This window comes from Microtus pennsylvanicus, chromosome 6 (assembly GCF_037038515.1).
Source record: "Microtus pennsylvanicus isolate mMicPen1 chromosome 6, mMicPen1.hap1, whole genome shotgun sequence".
Classification (NCBI taxonomy): domain Eukaryota; kingdom Metazoa; phylum Chordata; class Mammalia; order Rodentia; family Cricetidae; genus Microtus; species Microtus pennsylvanicus.
In genome coordinates this window covers 42,094,599-42,120,450 of record NC_134584.1, presented here as the reverse complement: position 1 = coordinate 42,120,450, position 25,852 = coordinate 42,094,599, and the positions used below count along the sequence as shown (strand labels likewise).

Below are 25,852 nucleotides of genomic sequence, written 5' to 3'. Positions count from 1 at the left end.
TTGCAGAAGTCTACTGTGTTTTTAAATATAGGACTATAACAATTATGTCATTATAATTTATAATGGTATGAGCTCAGTGTGGTAAACTGTGGTGAAAGGATGGAATAATTTTGAATATGCTACTTGGTACAATGAAAAACTACTAAGGACTTTAACTGAAATGCCCTCACATTAAAGGAACACAGGTATTTAGATGAGAAATGACTCAGGAATTCCACACCCTGCTGTCCTGCCTCCCGAAGAAATCCTTGACATGACAGGCTTCATGGGTTGTCACAGTGTATGTTCTGAGTGCAGCCAGGGGCAGATTTCTGTTAGCTAGAATGAGAATTTGGAGCAGTTAGGGACCCATTACTTTCCATAGTAGTAATCATAATTGATTTAAATATCATATCAGCTTTTATTTGAAACTCAATGAGGCATAAAGTCAAAACAGGAGACTCTGGTACCTCATAGACCTCATATCCCAAGTATACCACTGTTGAATGATAATGACCTTTGGCCTTTACAGTCCTAGCTGTAAAATAGTGGTTCTCTTAGGATAATTGCAAGAATTAAGCAAAATAAAATGCAAAAATCTTGGCATATAACTGGTATCTACTAAATGTGAATCTTTGTTATAGGGACTAGTTACAGGATGCTCATTTTGTACTAGGTATTCCTTGCAGGGTGTGTGTGTGTGTGTGTGTGTGTGTGTGTGTGTGTGTGTGTGTGTGTATGTGTGTAATATATGCCTGTGTTCACACGAGTATTCTTTTATGGATGCCAGAGCTTGGTATTTATTGTATTCTACCTTTCTCCACTTTCTCTTTTGAAACAGGGTCTCTCAATGAACCTTAACAAGGCTATCAGGACAATGAGCACAGGACAATGAGATGTCCTGTCTCCATCTTCCCAGTGCTAGGATTGCAGGAGTACACCACCAGACTTGACTTCTATTTACGTATGTGAGTGCTGGACATCTGAGCTTAGGTCCTCATACTTGTGTGGCCTGCGTTTTATCAGGTCATCTCCCCATGACCCTGTATTTATATGCAAACGCTATTATGCAGACATGATCACTATACTAATTCACCAATAAGGGTCTGAGCCACCAAAATAATACAGAAAGCCCAGAAGCTCAGCTGGGGTTCAAATCAAGCTTTTTCAATCCTAACAGAGCCCACACCCTCTTAGCTATTAAACTGCGCAACCTCACCCATTCCGTGAGCAATTTGAGTGGAATCTCACTTCACTGCGTATTTACCTAATTAAACCAAACTTGGGAGAAGCAAACAATGCTGTTTAGTCAAGAATAAATCATTTTAATTTGTCCATTCTTTTGAATGAGTCACATCATTGTTTCCTTTCAACTGTAGGAAACCCAGCCCTCACCTGAATATGGACCGGCACACTTAATTTGTCCCAGACTTCATAAATTTTGTTTCTTTTGTTTTACAGTTTATGAATAATTAATTAAAAACATATTTTGGAATTATTTGGAAAGAACCCCAAATTTGTATGTGTAGATATATATGTATGTGTGTGTGTGTGTGTGTATATATATATATATATATATATATATATATATATATATATATTTGCCCGAGAGCTAATTTTCTAAAGATTTTGCGTAAAAGGCAGACAGCAGAACGCTTTCGTTGGAAGAGCAGCTTTGATCCTGCCATTAGCGTAAAGAACATCATCATTTTTATCTGAACTTGGCTACCTCTGGTTCTTTTCAGCAGTTAATCTGATTTTCGTAAGGCAGCGATTTTCAAGTGTGGTTTCACCACACAGCGGGGTTTTCCTGGTAGTTTAAGGGGGTAGCAGAGAATTCTCAAAATAAAAAGTTAAATTTTTATTGTAGAAACAACATATACATCCCTCACTTTGGGGACTCAGGGGAGGGCCGGTAAGGCAAGGAGTAAGGCTGCTAGGGCCTTGGAAAAGGCCCTCAGTCCTGCACCTCAGGAGAATCAAACCAACCCAGCCCCCACACCTGAGCAAACCCCACAGCAGTGCAAGATTGGCTGGATAGCTTAATCAGGCTTGGTTCATGTCTAAACAAGGCTTGGTGAGGTCTGAACGAGCAATTCCTCTTTCCCTGTGAGCATGTGCATACTGGGCCATTTAAGAGAAAACCACAGTTTAAACAATTTTCTTCCCTTTTTTTAAAAATATATTTATTTTTGTACATTGGTGTTTTTGCCTGCATGTATGTCTGTATGAAGGTGTTGAATCACCTGGAACTCAAGTTAGGGACGATTGTGAGCTGTCATGGAGACCCTGGGAACTGAACCCAGGTCCTCAGGAAGAGCAGCTAATGCTCTTAACCACTGAGCCATCTACCCAGCCCTCATTTTCTTTTCTTAACAGCCCTATTCTGTGCTTATATCCTCATCGAAAGCAAGAACCAGGATCTAGGTGTACCTAAGCTTAATGATTGTCCCAACAGAGCCCGTGCGATTGTTGGAAATAGATTTTTGTTTGGTCACTCATCATCAAATTGTCTACTTAGAACTATACTCTAAATATCTCTGGCCCCAAATGTGTTGCCCTTGCTGTCTGTCTTTAGAATACAAACTCCCTGGGGACAAGGACAGTCTCAAGCGGTACTTTACTCTCCACAGAAGACCCTGTATGTAGGCTTGATACAAACAAAATACTATTTTTGTGTAAAATAAACTACGTCATTAAAAAGGAAAAAGTTTTTCTAAAATTTTACTTTTGTCATTCCAGTTTTCTCACATCCTATTTTGTTTTGTTTTTAAACTGCTTTATTCTATTTTCTGAATTTTTGTTTGTTTCCTTGAGACAGGGGTCTCTTTATGTAGCCATGGCTGGCCTGGAACTCACAGATCCCTAACTGCCTCTACCTCCCTAGTGCTGGGGTAAAAGGCTTGAACCACCACACTGGGTCCTGTTACCTGAATTTTTAATTTATTTAAACTCGCAAAGAATTGTATATGACTGACTGCTAGACACTGAATTTTTTGCTAACCCCCCCACCCCCACCCCCAGTTTGCTTCTACGGCTTCTCCCCGCCTGAACTTCTATTCTGTCTCTGTCCAGTAATGTCTAAATGCATTTTCATTTATCCTTTTGACAATTTCATACAGTGCATTGAATACGGCGTATTTCAATAATACCCACCCTTCCTTCCAACTCCTCACAGGCCCCTTGATTATGGCTCTTTCCTTGCTCCTGTCCTCATTTTTCATCTAAAACTTAGTTTGTATTATTTTGAAATGTGAGTGTGTGGTGTTTGTTTTTTGTCTTAATATGTGCTTGTGAGTGCAGGGGCCGATGGAGGCCAGAGGCACTGGATCACCTGGAGCTGGAGTTATAGGCTGCTGTTTGTAGCCCCACTTGTGTGCTGGGAACCAAATGTGGGTTCTTTGTCTTTTTTTTTTGCATTTTTTTTATTTATTATTTTTTAATTTATTTATTTATTAAGGATTTCTGCCTCCTCCCCGCCACCGCCTCCCATTTCCCTCCCCCTCCTCCCATCAAGTCCCCCTCCCTCCTCTGCTCAAAGAGCAATCAGGGTTCCCTGACCTGTGGGAAGTCCAAGGACCACCCACCTCCATCCAGGCCTCATAAGGTGATCATCCAAACTGCAGCACAGGCTCTGACTACTGGGTTGGGTCTCAATTCCCACTCTCCCTCTCTCTTTTTAATCTGTCAGTGTGAAATGATTTCTTCCTGTGTGTGCATGGCCATAGGACCCTCCACTGGAGTGTGGGTGATGGTAGATGTTATATTAATGTTTGAGCCTCATACTTTTGTATCATTAAGGGTCTCTTTATAACGTGTGCCCACAAGTGAGTCTCAGCATTTTTTTTGGAGGGGGGAGGTACCCTGATTGGATGAGTATTCTGCTGTAGTTTTCTATACATTTTTTAAAGCTTAAATTAAAATAAACTCCTTGAGGTCAAGTACTACACAGGCATTTTGTATAACCCTTAATGTAACTTTTAGCTTCTCTGCTCACCTTACGTAGATATGTGTATGTGTGTGTGTGTACCAATACTTTTATAATAATTATTATCGTCATCTGCGGCATGTGTAAGTCGATATATTGTGCATAGATGAGTGTCTCTTCTTTCACTGAAGGATGTTGTCACTTAATGTTGCAGATTGTGGAAAAATTTTTGTATTGATAACAGTTCTTTTTGGTTAGAAATAATCGCACCTTAATTTTTCAAATTTCAATCTTTGCATGGAGTATTCAAATTAAACCATGGCATGAGTGTACCAATGAATTGTTACAAATATGGTATCGGGAGGGAGAGATCAGGTAGCTGATCTTAGATTTTGGTGAGCAGAACCTCAGAGTTTCTGTCTATATTAGTAACATTTGAAAGGCGGAGATTTAAATTTTAAGGTGCAGCAGAGGTAGAGAGGGGCCCCCAAGACTAACAGTGATATTAGAACTTCTCCACTTTGAACCATCTCAGAGTCCTCCCACTCCCACTGATGGTCTCTGGTTATTTCAGCCTCCAGTTTTTGGCTGGATGAAATTTGTAGGTCGTCAATGATGACCGAAGTGTGAAACAATTTGAAACCTCCAAAAGTCACCAGGCTGCCGGAGACACTCCTGTGCCAGGCTCCTTTTTTTTTTTTCCACTCCAGGGTTCACAATGCAACTTACTTGTTTTAACATTGTCTTTTACTCTGTTCTGTTACCAAAAAAAAGTGTTGTCTTTATTTGAAACTTTCTCTAAATAAGTTTCTTGAAGATATATTTTTCACCAATTACAATCTTCTTTGAAAAGGCAACACAAGAAAATATGAAAAGCTTGATTTATTTTACTCTTTTGTGATTGAATGCATCAATTATATATAACATATAAAATGATTGAAACCATAAAAGTCGTTTTTAACTATTCCTATGAAAATAACCAGTACCTTGTGGGAGGAGTTTAACTACAAAAAGATTACAAACACCATTTGTGGGTCTAAATAGTGTTGCTTGGGTGCTTTGAAAGAACCATAATTAGCAAGGTTGTAAAACCCAACAGTCACCCTGTGTCCTTCCTGTGTAGCGTTTTGAAACCTTTGGTTTCTATCTGAAGGTGGAGACCTTGTTATTCTCTTGTGATTTCTCTCATGGGATGCTTCAGACTGACTTTAGTAAGCAGGAAAACATTCCTCCTTGTCTAGCTACGGGTTGTTTACTCTTTCCTTATTAAAAAAAAAGGAAGGGAGGGAGGAAGGGAGGAAGGGAAAAAGGAAGGGAGAAAGGAAAGAAGGAAGGAAGGAAGGAAAGAAAGAAGGAAAGAAGGAAAAAGGAAAGAAGAAAGGAAGAAAGGAAGAAAAAGAAAGAAAGAAAGAAAGAAAGAAAGAAAGAAAGAAAGAAAGAGAGAGAAACCAAATCAAAGGACTAGCAATTTTCTTTTATGAATGTAGACCATAGGGAGATAAATAGCCGCTGGTGGAGCGGAAGGTCAAGTTCCAAGTTTTTCTTTCCTTTGCATTCAGAATAAGCGATTGGAAAGGCTGGCCAAACAGAGGAGTAGCAGGCACGATGGTTAAGCCCTCCCCCCCAGGACTTTTTATGTACATAAGCAGAAGTCACTGGAGCAGCTGCGCCGCATTAGTTCCAATAGTTTAACAGGCTGCTTTGCAGGGCTGACAAAAGCCGAGCTAGCGCGGTGGCTTCCCTCCATGTTCCCGAGCCTCCAGAGCTCGTCAGTGATCTTTGGCTGGGGCTGGGGGAGGAGGGTGACGTTGAGCAGGCTTCGGCGGGGGAGTGCGCTCGCCTGGTCTACACCCAGCAGCCTGCGCGGAGAGACTGAGGCAGGGGCGGAATGAACTAACAGCAGCTGGATCCGACCTGTTTCCCTGGACATTTTCTCCAGACTCTGGCCGAGGGACTCACTGGAAACAGGCCAGGCAACCACGTTGTCCTGGATTGTGGCCAACTGTACAAAGTTGACCAGGAAAATGGCTCAGCAGACGACAAGCCCGGACACCCTGACGGTCCCTGAAGTGGATAATCCGCATGTTCCAAACCCATGGCTCAACGAGGATCTTGTGAAATCCCTGAGGGAAAACCTGTTGCAGCATGAAAAGTCCAAGACAGCGAGGAAATCCGCTTCTCCCAAGCTCTCCCCGGTGATTTCTCCCAGGAATTCCCCCAGGCTCCTGCGCAGGATGCTTCTGAGTAGCAACATCCCCAAGCAGCGGCGCTTCACAGTAGCACATACGTGGTAAGGTCTGCTAGGATCACTGAGATGTTAGCCATGCCGGTTCAGTGCTTTTTGCTCCTACTGCGGCTGTGGGGGTGGGGTGGAGGATCATCTTTCCGCTCCTGTGATTTATGGGTAGTAATCTACCTTCATAGTGTGTCCCACCAATGCCCAAGTCAGGGCAGGACTCCTAGAGATAGGTAACAGAAGTGGTTGAGGTGGGTGGTTCTCAGCGCTCAGTCGCTATTGCAAGTTCCTACAAGAAAACTGGATTCCAGATGTCAAAAAAGAATGTATGTTTACTCCCATGCCTAAGTGGTGCCTCTCTTTGATTTCTTAAGCTAATATCCTTGCCAGGTTCTCCTAACTGCTTTACCAGAGAGGACCAGGATGGAGGGAATGTCATCAGACTTAGCTGTCTTCTGCATGACACCCATTTGAGCAGGGATGTTCACAGTAGTGTGTAAAGATTTGCCCCCTAATCCTATGGCATTGCGTTTGCAATCTTCATCACGCCTCTGCAGAAAGAGGAAGGGGATTAGGAAGTCCTCAGGAAGTGACAGGCACTGGGACTCTTAGTGTTCTTTGAATTAGGATGCTTTGAATGTTTTGTGCTTTTATTTTCTTTATGAATATTTGATCATTGTTATAATGGATGAGATTGTCTTGGGAATTTGCTTCCATGTGTTTTTTCTTCTGGAAGACTCTTGACATTTTCTATTGAGTTTCCCCAAACAAGCCAATGTGTTTGAGATGGGAAAACAAAACAAAACAGAAGCAAGACTCAAGGAAGGAAGCCATAAGAGGGAGAGGGAACCCAGATCTAACTGAGTGGCATTGCTGTACCCAGTAATATATTAATATGACAGATGAGAGTTAATGACAGAGCAAATAAAAGACATGTCACACTCAAAGACGCGTCCAATCCCAGAATGTTAATTTTAAAAAGCTAAATGTCTGACTAAAGAAGGGTTTCTATTGTCTTCAGGCTTTTAACTAGATGACAATGATTCTGCGTTCCATTGGCCATACAAGGGCCACGGCAAATGCTGGATTAAGGGTTAAAAAACTTGTATCTGAAAAATGATGAGCCCCTCTGAGAAAGATATCACTGTAAATTTTGCCAGCAGTAAGCAGTGGATGAGAGAAAGGCAGGACACACTATGGATGATGCTTGTACGGAAGGGACTTGGCTCAAAACCAGGCACTGAGGGCCAGGCAGGAAAGCTGGCTTCAGTTCACAAACTAGTAGGACCAGCCTTTGGGTATCCTCTGTCTGCTTTGTGATTATATTTCAGAAGACTGTATGTATTGCTGACAGGGTAAGCCTCACTCACGGCTTGATTTCAGTCTATGTGAAGCTGCCTGGAGTTCAGCTGAAGGTTATCTGAGTTATTTGGACATGCTGAGGAGAAGGCAGGCAGGAAATCTCATGAAAACAGGCTTTCTTCTCAATTCCGCAGCACTTCCTTTCCTGGTGCTGTTTGGAGAAACTCCAAGCACAGGGCTTCTACTAGTATTCCTTCCTGGCCTCTTAAGTTCTCCGTCAGATCAGGTGGCATAGAGAAAGCGATGGACGTGGAAAAGATACACGTGCTATCGGCCCTTGATTTACTCAGGAGGAAAGGGTTCCCTTCTGGGATTGAAACCAACCCAGAAGGAGTTAGAAGTAGCATCCCAATGCTTTCAGTCCATTTCAGTCAGCCCGAAGCTTTCAAACGCCACAGGTATCCTCTGACAACCATCTCATCTGTGCCTCAGGCTTTTTGGACCAAGCAGGAGACAGGATTTTTTTTTCAATTATTTATTTATAAATTCATATATGAACACTAGGTGTTTAAGTATACTCTGTAGCATTATAAATGTATAATTCAAAGTGCACGTGCACACACCCAATTTGCATCTAACTATATCCACATCTCCTACTTCTTCCCAAATCATCAGCTGCTTAAATATATGTTGGTTCCTGCTGGTGGTGTCCCTTCCAGTTACCATGCCTATAAATAGTATGCACTGAGCTTGAATGTTTCTATCTGATGTGTAATGGTTATAAAGGTGAACAAGAGTTATTTCTTGGTTCTAAGTCATTTGCACTCTAGTTGGAAAAAAATAATGTTCGAAGATATCTGTTTCGTATAGAGCTTGTTTCTGTATAAAACACCCTTCCAATCTCAGTGGTTTGATACAGTGAATGGCATTGGTTTGCCCCTGCCTTGTTTGTGGAAGACAGCTTGCTTAAGAGTGCTTAAGGGACATGGGACCCTATCATCTTGTGGTTCTCTCGCTCAAAACACAGAAGCCCCAGGGATGTCAGTCAACACTGAATAAGGATAAATAGCATGAAAGATGGTGAGAACCTACAAGCCTAGAAGTTTGTAGATCACTGAGGCTTGCTTGCCTCTTCTAGACCTTAGCTCTGCAGCCACATCGAATTTCCAAAGAAACATAGCTCAGCTCTGCTCCAAGGAAAAAGTCAGACAGATCCGGTGAACAGTTATGGTTATATAGTATGTTAATGATGAACTGGTTCACTCTCTATATTATAGTTGTACTTCTAAGATTGTTAGTCTTTGGTGTTTGCAAACCTCTGAAGCAATTCTTTTGTTTGTTAAATATGTTGAGCAAAAAGACCTTGACTACAAGTAAACCTTCTTTCTATCACCCACCAATCTAGGATGCCCTCAGCCTGAATCTTTGCTTTTTTTTCTCTCTTTTTTCCCCCTTTTTGCCATATATTATATTATATCTTAATGCAAGGGCTTTGGATTTACCCACCAAAGAGCCAGAGATCTGGTGTACCCGTTTTGGTAATCCATGTCATGACTGACCAATGGTAAATAGTCAATAAATATCTAATAACTAGTCAATATTTTTGTCCTCTGGTGCTTTTAAAAAAGGTCTTCTCTTTCGTTCAATAAGGACCCCATTTTCACCTCCTTGTGTCCTGTGTTTACCAAGCAGATCTTCATTCTGAACCTTCATTTGCATTTCCCGGTCCACTCAAAATGCTGCTTACACAGTTGACCCAATGCACTGGTACTGTGAGACCTGAGCAGAGAACAGCTAAGCCGTCAGAAACCAGACTGCTGAAACTGAGGGCTTTGACTTTGCCAGCTGTGTGGTTTTAGATAATTGCTTAACATCCACTTCCATTTCCTTGTTCCCCAATTTCCCAGGACTAGTACCTAGGCTTCTGGTTTTCTCCAACACAATTAAGTATAAATTAGAGTGTGTTTCATGGGGTAGATGCTTAGCGAGTACCATTGATAATATTTTTATTTTCATATGCTGAATCCTACTAATAATTTTGGTCGGCGTGAACTTTTAGGATGATGTTTACATTTCTAGATAGTTAACTTGTCACTTGTTTATGAATAGATTGGATTAAATCTGTTTTAAGATCCCATGAGCTCAGAGAATGAGTTTTTTTTTTTTTAATAATGGGATAGAAGACAGAGAGACAGCTGAAAGTGGGAGCCTCTCTCTGATCCAATCTTTGCTCTCTGAGATCTTTACTTCTTTCCAAGCAGAAGTAATTTTGTCCTCTTCAGGTTCCTGTAGCACACTTGACTTCTGCTACTCTCTCAGCAATAGCTGGTAACAATCGCATCACTAGACAACGGTGGTGGTTGCCCGAACCGCCTCCTGTGTGCAGGCTGGAACTCTCATACATCTGTGCCGTGACAGTACTGTGGATTCTGATTTCATGTTAGTAGGGAGTAGCCTATGATGTCATCAGGAATTTCAAATCTAATGAATCCCTGCTAGAGAAAACTCAATGTCCAGTCTTAGTTTATTTCAGAGAAACCAGTCAGGAAATGGTTTGCATATTTTAGGGTTGTTTTGTTTTGTTTTCCTCACTCGGTTTTAGCACATTTCCCTTGTGTCAGGCCTGAGTGGAGTCATGAAGGGAAAGAGTTGCTGATTTCTGTACTGGGGATGCTAAAAGTCAGCTTTTAGTCATGATTACATCACAAGACCTTTGTGCTTTCATTTCACATTCTATGTTTTGCTTCGTTTTTGAGACAGGGTCACACTGTATAGCCACATCTGGCCCAGGATACAGTACAGAGCCCAATTTCACCTACGACTCAAAATCTTCCTGACTCTTGGGGTAGAATCACTTCTATCCACTTCTCTTTTTGATAAGACAAAGCTTAATAGTAATTATGCCCGCTTAAGTTATAACATTTTCCTATGGATGCAGTCTAAACCCGAATATCTACCACTTCGATTTTTGTAAATGTCATCATTTTATCACTTTTTGCATAAGGTCCCCCTACCTCATGGTGCTAGGGTCCAAACCCAGAGTCTCCCTGTATATGTAGATCTGAAAGCTGTTTCTAACAAGGTATGGATTTTGCACACCAAATTAAGTTTTTCTCAGACGAATAATCTGGTAGAGATTTCCCTTCCCGATTGAGGACTAAGAAAATTACGTTCAGTGTGTGCTGTGCTCCATACACACTGAGTGGACGGAAATGTCACAGCGAGCTCAACAGTGGGACATTACAGCAAGCATGCTATCTTTTTCAGTTCCATGTATACACATATGCTTTCATTTACAACATGCGCCAAGGTAAAAAGCAGGTGGACCATCTTTAAACAAGAAAACATTCTCTGAGGATTAAGATTTGAACTGTCAGCACGCCTCTTTCAAAGGCTTTTGTGGAATACGAAAGCTTTTTAAGGAGTGAGATAATGCAGGCATATTTATTGATTTATACATTTTTCTCTATCAGGTATGTAATTCCTCACGATTAAAAGTGACAGCTCACTCCTTAGTCACTCCCTTCATCAATAACTGCATATTTTAAGTTTTTATGTATTTATTTTTAGTTTATGTGCATTGGTGATTTGCCTGCATGCATGTCTGTGTGAGGGTGTCAGATCCCCAGAAATGGAGTTACAGACAGTTTTCAACTGCCACGTGGGTGCTGGGAATTGAACCTGGGTCCTCTGGAAGAACAGCTCGTGCTCTTAACTGTTGAGCCAGCTCTCTAGTCCCTGAACTTATTTCTAGAGTGAGACATATGCTATGAATTTTATTCAAGTTATAGGAGAGGGAATAAATGGACACCCATAAAGAAAATGCCCATCCTTCTAGGATGTGGAGGCTAAATACACATAAGCAGACTTTTGAAAGCTGTTACTTAATGACTGTGTTTGAGGACCCTGGATTTGCTCTCATGTTACCTCTTGTATTTAGCCTTTGGGCTCTTGCTATCTCCTCTTTCCCTCTCCTCCTCTTTCCTCTCCTCCCTTCTCTTCTCCTTCCCTCCTCTCCCTCCTCTCTCTCTTCTCTCCTTACCTCCCCTTCCTCTTCTCTCCCCTCCTTTCCCTTCTCCACCCTACCTCACCTCTCCCCTCTTCTCCCCTCCCCTCTCTCGCTCTCCCCTCCTTTTCCTCTTTTCCCTTTTCTCTGGTGGAGATACCAAGAGACAAGCATTATTGTTGCTCTCCTTGCAGATTGGAACTCAGGTGGGGACTTCAGGTGAAGACGTAATCTAGGAAAAATCATTGAGGAAGCATATTAAGCACCATGGCCATGTTTGAAGGAGCAGAGAGCCCAGGCATCAGCTGTGGCTGTGGTGTTCTCTTAGTGGGCAGGTTGAAAGTGTCTTTAGCTTTTGAAGTAAACATGAGAGCTGTTATTAGCTTTCATTCAAACCAGAGGACTTCAGAAACCCTCTTCTCTCTTATAGAGCATGTCAATTGAGCCATAATATTTGCTACATTACAAAAATCTAAATATGGCAATTATTGACTGAAGAAGAAAGTAAGGACCAATGGACCCAGCTTTTATTACTCCTTTGTACTTCCTGTACAATTGTACTTCCTGTGACCATTGATGTTTATCTTAGTGGCAATAAGAACCCAACTTTTGCCTGCTGAAGTTTGCTCCTAATGGTGACTCTGCTTTCAGACGAAAGTTATGAATTTGAAAACACAGAAGAAAGATTGAATGAATGAAATATTTTTTTAAAGGCGAACCTCAAAGATCATTTAAATAATGTAAATTGTAGGTTTAATTTTTAGAGTTATCTTCTGCAATGAAAAAGCTCCCGGGACTGTAGGTAACTAGATGAGCGCCAACACTTTGCCGCATTTTTCCCCCTTAGGCAAGAAGTTACCCATTTTTTCTTACAGTAGCTGCTTCAGGAAGAAGCCGATCATGGGGGAGGGGGAACTATGATTTTTACAAATGCTTTTCCATTGGAAAGGAAAGCCATGTTTTGAAAGCTGCGGCTGACTTAGTAAAGTGGAGCCAGGGCTTGCTGGCCACTGGATATTTGACTTGAGTCATTCAGCCTTTTGAGTTATAGGTTCTCTAATTCAAAAAGTCATATGGCTTCAAAGATATTTGATGTTTACAAGTTTAAAAACCTCACTAAATCTACATACTGATCCCAGACAGCACTTTTAAATCATTAAAAGCAAGTCCCAAGGTCAGTGGGTGGACTCTGTGTAAGCCTGGCATCCTGAGCTCCATCCCAGAAATCCACACACAGGGGGAGAGAGCCAACTTCGGAGTGGTGTTCTCCGACCTCCACCCCCGCATGGTGGCGTGTGCACCTACATATGTAGTACACACCAAGGCACAGAAAAATATGACAAAGTCACACTCATTCAGCTCTCCAGCCTTGAGATCAGGGGGAAGAATGCGAGTCCAGGTCTTCCTGCCTCTCCATCATCTGTTATTACTTTGGATATCACCACTCCTTGGACTGTCAAACTGCTTTCACATTTATTTCCTTCCCCTACATGCACACTGAGACTATTTACAAAAGTAAGGGTTTTATAAAATGGTAGTGAGTAAATCTAAAGGTATAAGACTTTGCTTGTTGTCTACGCGCTTTGTTGGAAAGTTGCCGTCCTTTGTTTCTGATGAAAATGTCTGTAGCTAGAGGAGAGGAGAAGGGATTCAGGATAGAGGGAGGACAATCTGATTCACGGTGGTTTTTAAAATAACACTGGCTTAAACACAAAACCAATCAGAATAATTTTATTTTGAATGATTCAGAGAAAAGGGCACAAAAAGCTTAAAGTCTAAGGAAAAAGATCAAGTTAGAATTCTATTAAGGTTTGGTTCGCTGGTTCCCCGAAAAGCCAGCTGGGAAGGATGGTCCACAGACTCAAGTTACTAAGCAACAAAGCAGCAAACTGCTTGGTAACCAGATCTGGCCTGACTCACAGTCTGACTGCCTGTGACTGGGTGGCCAGACAGGAAGACCAAGGCCCATGCTACCTCAAAACAATTCCCTTCCTTCATGGGCTAGCCTTCTGGCCAAATCCTACTATTACAGAACGTCCCTGGACATAAAATGTTTGATTTTTAAAATGTAAACACCTCTCAATCCAGAAATAAATATTACTGTTTTTCGTTAAAGCAGTTTTTATAAGATTATTGTTAATTGCTTTAATGTGAGTAAAATGTAAGCTTTAGTGAAAAGAACGAGAGTAAACAGATTTGGGACCCTGGGATTTTCATGAACAAGTGTAGACCGACGAAAGTTACCTTCTTTTACCTGCTAAGGGTCCCCTTGAGTTCTCATGGCTTAGTGTCATTTATCTTTCTATTTTCCCCATGGCTCCTGCTACCCCTGTGAGTCCTGACTGTGTAGCTGGATGGTTCCTAAAAATGGTTAAGCCTCAGCATGCATCAATTTTTTTTTACATCCATTGTGAAAAATAGGTACCACCTCTATATGTGAGCATTTGTGGTTTGAGCTGGTGAAGATCAGACAGGCCATTGCTGCAACTCGTACACTGCGTATCCAGAGGCTTGGTGATACTGGATTGGATTTCCATGGTGGCAAGAAGTTTTAGACTCAATGATTAACCATGCACATGGACTTTGTCACTGAGAGAGTGTGTGTATATGCTGTTTATACATACCTGTATCAATATATATATGTATGAACAAATCTACAAATAGTAGCATCATAATAACTGACCAAATGTATGCATTGAATATTAACTTCATTTTTAGAGAAGGATTTTGCCTGTTATATTCCTGAAAGAAAAATAGCCCTACATAAATATATTTATGAATCGTGGGAAATTAATAACTAGCTGGTTAAGCTCTGATGACTAATCCTTATCTCTTAGAATTCATACCAGTTAAATTATACACCAAGGCCTAATCTTATAAAAGAAATGCCAAGATTTAGATTTTGAGGAGGAATTTGAAAAAGCAGCCTCCATAGTTCCTTTTTTAGGATGACAATTTGGAGACATTTGAACTGGCAGCTACTGAGCCCACTTCTACAGCATGTTTCACGATAACTAAAATTCAATAATAGAATATATTTTTGAAGAGCTTTACCATAGAAATATGATTTTAGTACAAATATTTTGCCCTTGTTCAATATGTATTCATTTTAAGCCGACAAATTTCCTTTTGTATTACCTTCATGAGATAGCCCTGGGATCAAATTAGCCATTATTAGAACAAAGTGCCTTCCTCTTTATGTAATTATCAGCAGGGCACATTTCTTTTCGGTTTCGTGTATACCTTATTTTCTATTCATGTTTATAATGCTGAGCCTATGGAGGCAACCTAAAGCCAGCTGCTCTCTGGCTAATAGCTGCATGATTTGTCTTTTCTACATTTTACCTTCTCTTGTTTATAGTATTTGCTTTGCTTTGCCTTTATTCCACCCAGTGGCTTTTTTTATGGCCTTCTGTTGAGTGAGTGCCAAATGGAACAGCCTATGATTTATGGGTTGCAATAACTAAAACATATATGAATTAGAGCCCGATGACGCACAAGGCGGGCTTCTGCGGCCCTTTTCTGAATAGATCCCAGCTTACTTTAATTAACCCTCTTACTAATAACAATGACAGCACCACGGATGATGTGACCAGTCCCATCTCATCGTTGTGGTTTAGGATTCGTCTATATTTGCATTTAATAATTTAGCAGATTTACATCCTTGCCTAGAAGTCCTTATGTTTGAAAGACCAAGTTTTTACATTATTGATGTAAACTAGAAACAAACCATTTATCATGCATTGATATAATTGAAAAATACATGATTAAAAAAACAAAATAGATTCGTGTTTACATAGACACTAAGGAAGACTTGGAGCCTGAGGTCTGTTCTCTATTTAAAGTGGCATTTAGTAAGTAACATAGACATGTGAAAGACCAGTTAGATCTTTCTCCTTAAGGCAATAGGAATAACTGAAAATGATTTGGAAAGGAAATAACCTTCCTATTATTTAATTCACCATTTTCAAATCCAATAATCTACACCAGCTATGCTTAAGCCTATCTTGTTGTGACTCACCCATCTAAGGTACAAATCTAGTGGTCCCTGGACCATTGATATGTTCAATATAAGAACAGGGGTTTGGCAGGTTCTCTTTGGGACTTAATCACTTTGTAAACTGCCTGAGCTTGGACTGGGTGATTTTGAGCCCTTGGCTAAAGCATAGCTTTGGAACTCTACTTCTAAATTCTGGAATGACTGATGTCCAACCTGGGCTTTGCACAGATGGTAAGAAGCATAGACCAGCTCCATGAGGAATACGATACTAACAATGACTTCCCCATTCTACAGACAAGGGGCGCACATAGATGTCCCTTAGGGGTCAGGACCTGTAAGCAAATCAGTAAGAGATGAAGTGGGGAATAAACATTGTTTCCTTCTCTACAACTTGTGGAGGCCTCATTTCTAGAACATAGTAGGCACAAGTTTGCTACAGTTACATAATTATCACAACCCAGGTAAAATGAAAGCTCCTGTAACCCTGTTAAAAAGAATACTAAAATTATTCTGCTGGTGGCAAAAGAATGTTCATCTGACATGGGTCCCTTGCCACTCTGTTGATCATGCCTCTGGAGTATCTTTACACATACAATAGGGTTGAAGTGTGGTCTCAAAAGCTAAGTTTTAAGACAGAAGTAGCTAAAGTCATCTTTTCAAAAAGTTAATCTTAGAGGTACATCTTGATTCAGTCACTTCCCTTCTCAGTGTGGACAATGTGGGGCACTGGAGTTAAGACAATCAAAGATGCAAGTAAAGTCAACAGTGTACCAGCTCTCCGAGGTCAAGAAGTGATGTAACCCAGCATTCACCTTAAGGGATTTCTTTGGAAGACAGCAATTACATACATAAATAAATTAGAAGCAGGATTGCTTTTGCATGTCAAATCCCTTTTTGCTGTGCCGGTTCCAGCCATGGCAATGTCTTGCCGGCATCTGATATCTGTACCCACGCATCCTTCCTAGAGCCATCTCAATTAATAGGTTAAGTGTTTCTGTCAGAGTTCTCTTCAACCTCTGTTGGCTTCATCCCCAGTACCTAAAATTGTCATGTCTCCAATGCTGTCATTAGCTCTTTGACCATTTATTTATGCTTTCTATACCGTAGACATCTGACCTCTGACGCAGCAAATTTAACAAAATCTGATTCATAAGCTTCATGTGCCTCACTCTAGTCCCAGACGACTCCTCTGGGCATTTCCCTCGCCTTGAGTTTGTGTGTACAAAAGCAAGCTTGATGCTTCGCTTCCCTTTTTTAAATTTTTTTCTGTTTCTGTTCATAGAGCCAATATTTCCCCAAGGAACCAGTTAAACTCACCCTTGACTTCCACTTCAGTGTCTCTCTGCTGAGGCCTGTAGGTCATCGCACAGGACAGTGCTTCCTGTCGCTTTACATTTCCTCTGTTTTGCTAAGTGGCCTGAAGTTTGGATGACTCACCCTATACGTCAGTCACCACTAGTGCCCTTAGCTACCTAGCTGTAGGACGTCCCGCTTATCTTTCTATCTTTACTGTCTTTAGAGTGAAGATCTGCACTGGCTGCCCACTACAGCAAGGCTGAGCAAGCGTTTGTCTGTAAAGAGCCAGATTAAGACTTTAAACCGACTGTTCTCAACTGTCTCAAGATTGCAACTCTTTAATACAGTTTTTGATGTTGTGATGACTCCAACCGTAGCATTATTTTCATTGTTACCTCATAACTGTAATTTTGCTGCTGCTAGGAATCATAATGTAGATATTTGACCTGTGACCCTTGTGAGAACCACTGATTTAGACTAAAGGACCTTATTTCTCTTGTAATCCTTTTCTCAGCAGTTGTAGTACCAAGGTATATAGCTACAAATAGGCATACATACCTTCCAGTAAAACCTATCTTTCAAAATAATCTGAATTTGGGACACTGGCCATAGCTTGTCCATCTGACCTATAAAATAAAGTTTATAACTCAGCCTAGCAGTCAAGTGTCACCTATAATTCCAGACTTTTCTCTGTGGGTGACTAGTGGTCTTTCCTCTGGATCTTTCACTATTTTTCATTCTCGAGACAAATCTCAAGCCTGGTTAACGGAGACACTATTGATAATCAAGCCACGACAATGTTCTGTCTTAGGGCCTCTCCTGTGTATTGTTAAGAAGTTCGGCTCACAGTGCTATGAAAATCAAAAATGTCTCCAAACATTGCAAAAAGTCCACTGGGATGCAAATTCCCTCGAGTTGGGACTGACTGGTCTGGAGAGAATCTTTGGAAAGGAAGGAATCAGTTCACTCACTGACAGTTATAGCAATAGCAGCTACCAAGGCCTTGTTTTCCAGAAAGTGCTCTGGAACACTGTCATCTAGACTGACGTGCCATGACCCACTGTGAAATTCTGGGAGCATTATTTATACTCCATGGACTACAATTAATTTCACCTATAAATGGAATTTTTTTTCTGATTCTCACATGCTTCGTAGAATTATTTCGAAGTTCAAATTGGATATTTATTTTAAAAAGGGGGTTTTAAAAAAATAAAGCGCGATTAAAGACAACAAAGAACACTAGTGATGCCATTGCCAAGCACGGTTTGAACCTGTTGAAATTTAGCGGCGAAAATCCACTCCCAGATCATTTTTTGCTCTGTGCACATTGCTGTTTGAAATGCTATTGGGACATAATCTTTGCTGTCCATAATTCTTATCTGGTAGGGGATGGATTATGATTGCTCAAAATAGCACAGAATGGTGGAGTCACAAGACTAAATTCAAGGAGTGCTGGGGGTGACAGGACCCGCTTGCAGGAATTACCTGCGACTTTCATGAATCGGATGGGGTAGGTGTTAAGGCAAGCCGAGGAGTTGTGCTGAGACTTACCTGCTCCCACCTAATTTCACAGTTACAGCAATCTAATAAGATTTAAGTTTGATCATATTTTACAAAGGAAAGAATGGGGACAGAATGACATTTGCTAGAGGCCAGGTGCCAAGCCTAGAGGATTTCAGCAGTGTCTGAAGGAGGTGGAGAGGAGTGGCTTGTGAGGTCCCCTCCCTGGGGGTGCAGAATCAATGAATGGACACGGGGGTCCCATTGCTTTTAGGGGAGTTTGCATATCCCTGAACTGTGACAGGCTGGAACTAGATTTTGAAGAAGAGCTGACATCTTCCCTTTCTCTTCCGCATTCTCTCCCTCCTGTCTCCTTCCCTCTACCCTTACCATGACGGATTTATGGGCTTAAATAAAACATGATCGATTTTATCTTCTTAAAGCTTCACTCTACATAAAAGAGAGTAACGCTTTGAGTTATTACTCCACGCTAAGCCACAAGTATATGTGCTAAATGCTTTCAGTAGTTTGAATGTGACACTTAGTCTAATTAAACAAATCTAAACTATCTTTCACCTAGCTAGTGCCCTGCTACTGCTTCCAAAACAATCGCTCTGAAATAGTAAAACACTCAATTGCATTTCCATCTAAATCACGTTTCGATTCCTTGCTTGTGCTTGTCTCCAGTTGCACAGGACAAAGGCATTTTTTTTTTTGTATGTGAAAATGGTGCCAATTTTTTACTAAATTGCAAACGTATTGATTAGAAGGCCCTTTGCATTTCTGAGAGACTGTACACAGAATGATTTTTTTTTTTTTTTTTTGCTCCAAAGCCAACTCGCTGCTTCATGACTAGCTCATCGTAATGAAAGTTTGGAACTAAATATTCTTTCACCTCTTCAAAACACAATTGCTGAGTGTCTGCTGCATAGCTCTTACTCTCCTGGGGAAAGAGATTCAATAAGAGACATAATCTTGTCCCCATGAAGCATATACCATAATGACGAAGACAGCATACACATAAACAATCCAACAGACCAGAGAGTGACGGATGCAATCAGGAAAATGAATTAGCATGAGGCTAGGCAGACTTTCCTTGAAGATGTTTTAAGAAGACTTTCTATGAGGTGACATTTGAGGAAAGATCTGAAGACATGATTATCTAGGAGAATAATATTTGAGGCAGGAGAAAGAACAGGTACAAAATCCCCGAGGAAAGATGTGATTGGCATATTTGAGGGAGGAAGAGAGTTATAAAAATGCATCAGAGCCATAGAAATGAGTCAGATCACATAGTAGTTTGAGGCTGTATTAGGACTTGGGATTTCCTTGGTGATGATTGTGATATATCAAGGTGAAAAGGGTTAGTAGTGGGAGTGTCTGCCTCGGGGGAAATAAAATATATCTTAAGTTTTGGAATAGTAAATCTTGTTCTTGTGTAGAAAATACAAATGCAGAGAAAGGGAAGAAAAACCAAGACCTATTAAGAAACTATTGGAATAATCCAAATGACATAGGATCATGGTGGTATGGACTAGAGCAGTAGAGGAAGATGCTCCCAGAATGGTAACAATTTGGTCTACAATTTGAAAGGTGAGGCAATGGAATTTTATGGTTAATGTAGTCTGAACAGTGATTAAGAAAAGATTGACTGTAAGTTTGAGGCCCACATGACACGAAAACCATCGTTGCCATTCACTGAGCTTGGAAAATACTGCAAGGCACTTATTAGGGCGCATGGCCAGGAGGTGAGTTTTAAATATGTTGCATTTGGAATGACTTTTAGCTATATGATAATTGGTTATATGAGTCTAAAATATATTCCAAAGATTAGCACAGTAGGTCAACATTTGGAAGTCATTAAAATACAGAAGTTTTAGACATCGTGAGACTGAAATATGATCGCACAAGAAGTATATATGAATAGGAAGGAAGACTGGTGGCAGTTGGGTATTTCAAACATTAGAAATCAGAAATATCACAAAAACACAGCTGAAGAATCCATGAAAAGTGACCAGTGGGTAGAACAAATACCCAGAGACAGTTACAGATCAAAATGTTTCGTGGAGAAATAAGTCACAAATTATATCGGATGATATTTGTGGGCAGCTGAAGTGAAGATCAAATCTGGAGCGTTGAACTGGGTCTTGTTGGCCAATGGCACTAGTGGGTCATTTAGTGGTGATGCCAGATCCCCTATCCCTGGATGGGGATCTTCTCATCTCGCTTCAGACCTCCAACAGCTGTTTCTATTTTCAAGTTGATGTAGTTACTCTTTCAGTAGAGAGGAGGAGCAACCAAAAGAAACTTCACAGACACGCCTACCACTGCATCTACTAAGCTACTGACTGCATAAACTTCCAGACTCTTCTCCTTTGCCTTCCTGTTCATTTCAATGACTGATAAGAAAGTAATATTCTCCTGGAGAATAGCATAGGAAATCACTCCAGAACTTAGTAACCTGTAACAGCAAGCACCTGTTATCTCATACAGCATATGGTAGTTAATAATCGGGTAGCCAGATTATCAGATAATGCAAAATTTTGCAGTCACCTTTTGAAGAAGGCTTCTCTGGGCTATGAGAGCAGTTCCCAAGATGGTGCCATCTATAGGCTACCTAGTTTTTCCCTGGTTATTGACAGAGGACTTCTTTGTGGGTTTCTTCAAAGGGCTGAGTGTCTTGATGCTATGAATCAGAGTGTTCCAACAGAGGGCTATATAGAAGCCCAGTGATTTGGCAGATGTAGTGGCCCAGCATGTATGAATGGTCTCTTTTTGTTTTTCCTACTTTATAATAAGATTATAAACTCACCAGCAAGAGAATAGAAAGAAATGTCAGAAATTTAGGGAAAGAGGACAGGATGTAAAATGATCAGTTATACCAGGACTGAAGAGAGACTATAGGGTACCACCTTACAGGAGTAGTAATAAACTTAAAGTTGCTAGTTGTTCTTTTCCTTAACTAACCTAGAGTTGGGGAAGCATTGGATATTGAACTTGATTGTTGGTACACATCTGTAACTTCATCATTCAGGAGGTACAGGGAGGAAAACTGTCAGTCAAGCCCAGCCTGAGCTACATAATGAATCACAGGCTAGCCTGGGGTACAACAAGAGATGCAGTCTAAACAGTAATGAACAAAACACAACACGATGACCTTCCATTGAGCTGAGGAGCTCCAGTTGAGTCTGAGTCTGGATTGCAAAGAAGCATTTGAGATAACTCCAATTCAAATATCTTCTAAATTTGTTGAAGAAAATAAGACAGAGGGCTGATAAAGATCAATATGATCCTGTAAAATCAACATATTCAAGCAGTTTGATGGATCTGGAACACTTGTAGAGTCAGTACACCTGAGAGAATGAGCCCCAATGAATATGTGTGAGAATACCCAGAAAGTGATGATGGTGAAAGTTGTGGATAATAGTGAGACTGGATATGGCTGTAAAAATGAGGTCGCAGAGGGTAATTGTGGAAAAAGACACTAAGGGAGGCATCCTAGCAGTGGTGGCACACGCCTTTAATCCTAGCACTGGGGAGGCAGATGCAGGCGGATCTCTGTGAGTTCGAGGCCAGGGAAGTCAGGACTAGTATACAGAGAAACCCTGTCTTGAAAAACAAAAGACGTTACAATTAAATTATATTAGGTTTTTCTTGGGGGGAGTGCCAAATCTCTTAGGAATGAGGAGGGCCCAGGAATTTCTGTGAGACTCTTTAACCTAAGTGTAACAGGCAAATAGTGTGAGTTTAAAGGATATTTTCGGGAAAAGAAGGAGATAAATCATGGTCTGTACGCTGCAGAGAAGTGTGAAAACTACCTATTTATCTTTCTGGGACAGGAAGACAATACAGTGAATGGGAAAATAGATACCATAGCCAAGGGCAGAAAGTCAATAAGAGGTATTCTTTGTGTGGTGTGTGTGTGGTCTCATTGATGAGTGCTTTAAATACTTTAAAAGGTCAGAGGTTTTGGGTCCCCCGCCTTGCCCCATGCTTGAGCTAGCAGCATCACAGGCAGCTGTACCCTCTGATTTGCATGCTGGAAACTGAAATTAAGTCTTAGCGCTGAGCCATCTCTCAGGTCCTCTACATTTGCCTTCTTAGTTGTTAGCCAGGAGTATTGGAGAAAGGAAGTGCAAGAAAACTTCAGAAGAGACAGAGAACACAGATTTGACTACTGTTAGACTGTGACACTCAGAAGTCTTCCTGGAGTGTGTAGTAACACTATGGAATACATAGGGCCTTTTGGTGGTGAGTGACCACCTGGTAGTCTTGGATATCCCTATAATAACAAGTATGGCATGTGTTGAAGGATCCTGTTTTCCCATTTGGATAGTCAGTCTCTTGGCTCTGTTTGTCTTTGTTCGTTTGAGGCATTGGAAGGGGTGGAACTCAGGATGACTAGGCATGTGCAACAGTCTGTGTGGTCAGCATTTTCATGTGGGAAAGCCATGTTTCTCCCTCTTCCCTGTCATGTATCTATGCTGTAAAGATGAGGTACACAGTAGAAGCTGCAGGGAAGTCACTGGGAAACAGCCAGTATCCAGATGTGGGGCCACAGGGTAGATTTGCAAACACTGAAGATTCCTTTGTTTTTTTCTTAACCAGACACACAGTCTTATTCTTGAGAACATAAGGCTATATAGTGAGGAACTGACCACACATGTGTGCACGCACGCACACACACACACACACACACACACATGTGCAAACATATTGATGCAGCACACACACATACATATATTGTACATACCACAGCAACTTATATGTGTAATTAGAATGATAATACCTCTTTTACTAACTGAATAAATTTTATGTAATACAAATATTTCCAGAAGATAGCATAGCAGGTCTGGGCCACATCTTAACCAATATTTAGATGCTCTTATTAACATAATAGTAAATAAACGAAAACCAAAAAAAAAATGCACAGAAGATAGCTTTCTCTTTGGAATTTGAATTGCTGGTTTGTACTGCCTGCAATGTGGACTTGAGTTATGTGAGCTGGTTGGCTGTTAGGGAATAGACTCCTCTGTGTCTCTGGAAAAGTGTGCCCTTCACAGTAACTTGCACAAACTTCCCCTTCTCTAAAAGAAAGGGTAGGCCCTGGCACCTTTGAACCTGTAGGGATTATGTAGCTCTGGCTATGATTGATTCATTGGCTCGCCTCAAGAAATGCTCCTGGTATGTGCTCTGTGCTAACAGCGCCAGGCTTTTCTGCTCAGCACGTCACTCCCGTGAAGACGTGGGCATGCTTTTGTGCATTTGTTCTTGTAGCCTGGGAGGCATATTTCAACACTCTGTCCAGAATTGGCTCGAACATGCCTGTCACTCCCAGCTGACTCTGATGACGCTCTTGCCAACGTAGATTTACATCAACACAGTTCTTTACTGGAAAAAGCTCGTTTAGACTATACAGGGTGGCCCATTTAAAAAAACAGGCGCAGCATCAAACTGAAAAGGAATGCATTTTAGCAGTGTGTTCAAAGGAATGTACTGACAGTTGGAGGCTCGACACCGCGGAGAGCTTTAATGAGCGTCCCCCCAGATCGTTCCCTTCACAAACTGTCCTGAGCTCAACTACGAATGTGTGGTTTATTATATGCTACCGTATCCCCTGTTCCAGTCTTTCTCATTCATTCATCATGCTGCACATGTCAGCAGCTCTAGTTCTTCTCGAATTTATTCTCATCTTTGTAATAATGGGGTTATTAAGATGGGAGAGCTAGTAGCCTGCAGTGTGATGTGACTATACTGCTCTTCATCTGCCCCAAAATTTGATTTGAGAATGTAATGGAAGCATAGACTTTCCCTTTCGCGTGAAATCTTTTGGCACTCGTCCATCTTGCTGGTGACTCATCCTCAATATCTTAATGACTGTTTGGGATAGACGTATTACGCAGATGTCTATAGTCAGGAAGCCAGGCGCTCAAATAAAAGCCGTTGCCATAGTTATGCAGCAATAATAATAATAATAATAATAATATATAAACCCAAACCGTCTTTGCTGTTCCAAAGGAAATTTCAGTATCCATAGAAGATGACCTTTGATTAATGCTCCTGTGGCCCTTGGTAGCTCACCTTGCTATTTCATCATCCCACCCTATTCTAAGTTATTAAGGTAATGGCCATGACTGAAGGGGGTTGCAACTTCACAGCTTCTGTCATGATGACCAGCCCAATTTTCAATGACACACGCTTTGATCTGTCTGCTTTTAAATCTCTTAAGCTGCAAAGCTCAAGACAGCTTCCTCCCAGAAGATTGTACAGTCCTAATTGACCTCATCATGAGTTCTATATTTATGCTTGTTTAGACACATAAAAGTCAGACTTTCTATCAAGGGCCACCTGAGAAGTAAAGGTCATCAGCTTCTTGTCACGGCATTTGTGCTATTGCCACCCCTAGCAATGATGATAGAGGACCTTTCAAAGTGACCAGAAGTGGTAGGTGACATTCTGGGAATGCTGTTAAAGGTCCACTGCTTTATTTTCTCTGCCATAACTTGTCTACAGTGAAGAAATTGTGGTCCCGATGAACTATAAATGCTTCCACACTGCCTGCGTCAAATATTGCTGGAAATGAGCAAAATAAGATTCTTCCCTTTCTGAATTAACATAAACATCCAGGGTTAATGCATTGAAGCTGAGGCATAGCATGGTAAAGATGTGAGCTTACGGGTCAGTCTTATGGCCGGACTGCTCAGAATTTAAACTGGCACAAGTGGATCACAGAAGGCATGCTTGCAGGTGTGTATCCAAGCATTGCTAGTGACTGGGGAGCTCTTGATTAATATGCTGGCATTGCGCATTCACACTGCAGACTTCTAACCACATCGCGCGCGCGCGTGCACGCACATGTGTGTCTGATTATATGTCCTTGTTCTAACTCTATACTTATAAAGCAATCCTCTGACTGTAGTCTTACTGTTCTCCACCTCTCTTTACTGAGTACTATATACAGAGTCCTAGGTCAGGATGCAGGGAGCCTGATGCTCTAAGCAACGACTGTAGTATTCAATAACAAAGAAAGAAGCTGTTTCTTGGAGCTTGTTCAAGAGTCTTACTGGCTCTTCTAATGACTCTGCTCCCAAGAGGCCCATCCCATGCCCTGGAGATGCCAGTTTCTGAGTGTACGAGTCTCAGTGCCAGCTTCTGATCTCTGAAATTTCTCTAAGCTACTGCCAACTTTCAAGGCCTTTGGGAGGAATGATATGCCAGCTCTCCCAGGGAAAACCCTTCTCCACCACTATGCCATGAGCACTTTTCAACAGAGTCCTGTCAGCCCACGGTGTATGTTTTGGATCAGTAAGCACAACACGATAAGGAAAAGCTGAGGTCTTTCTCTTGTTGAATGGACGTTGTCATGTGAAACCGTGGTGGCCATGGATAGGAGAGCATCCCCTGAAATATCTCACCTTTAACCCAGGATAGACTAGGCTCTTTTTTATTCTTTTAATTCTGGTCACATGATACCTTTGGGAGCTTCGTAAGCTGTTCTGTGAAATGTATCCAGTACTTAGAGGCAATGTTCAGAGTTGGTGAAACTCTCTTGCTCTGATTTCTCATTCTTCCTCAGATCCAACTGTGTAGAAGGCACCTGAAATA

The 25,852-nt window shown here is 41.2% G+C and overlaps 1 protein-coding gene across 2 annotated transcripts in view; it reads left to right on the top strand.

Annotated features, from left to right (window-relative positions):
* Positions 1 to 25,852, top strand: part of Pde4d (phosphodiesterase 4D) — an 840,110-nt gene that overhangs the window by 141,119 nt on the left and 673,139 nt on the right. The window contains exon 1 of one of the 2 annotated variants that reach the window (XM_075976082.1): positions 5,903 to 6,197. The exons of the other annotated variant lie outside the window; for it this stretch is intronic. Within the exon in view, the coding sequence (XP_075832197.1) occupies positions 5,932 to 6,197 (266 nt within the window). The 5' untranslated portion in view covers positions 5,903 to 5,931. Of the gene's footprint in view, positions 1 to 5,902; positions 6,198 to 25,852 lie in introns of those variants that run through there. 2 annotated transcript variants of the gene reach the window in all.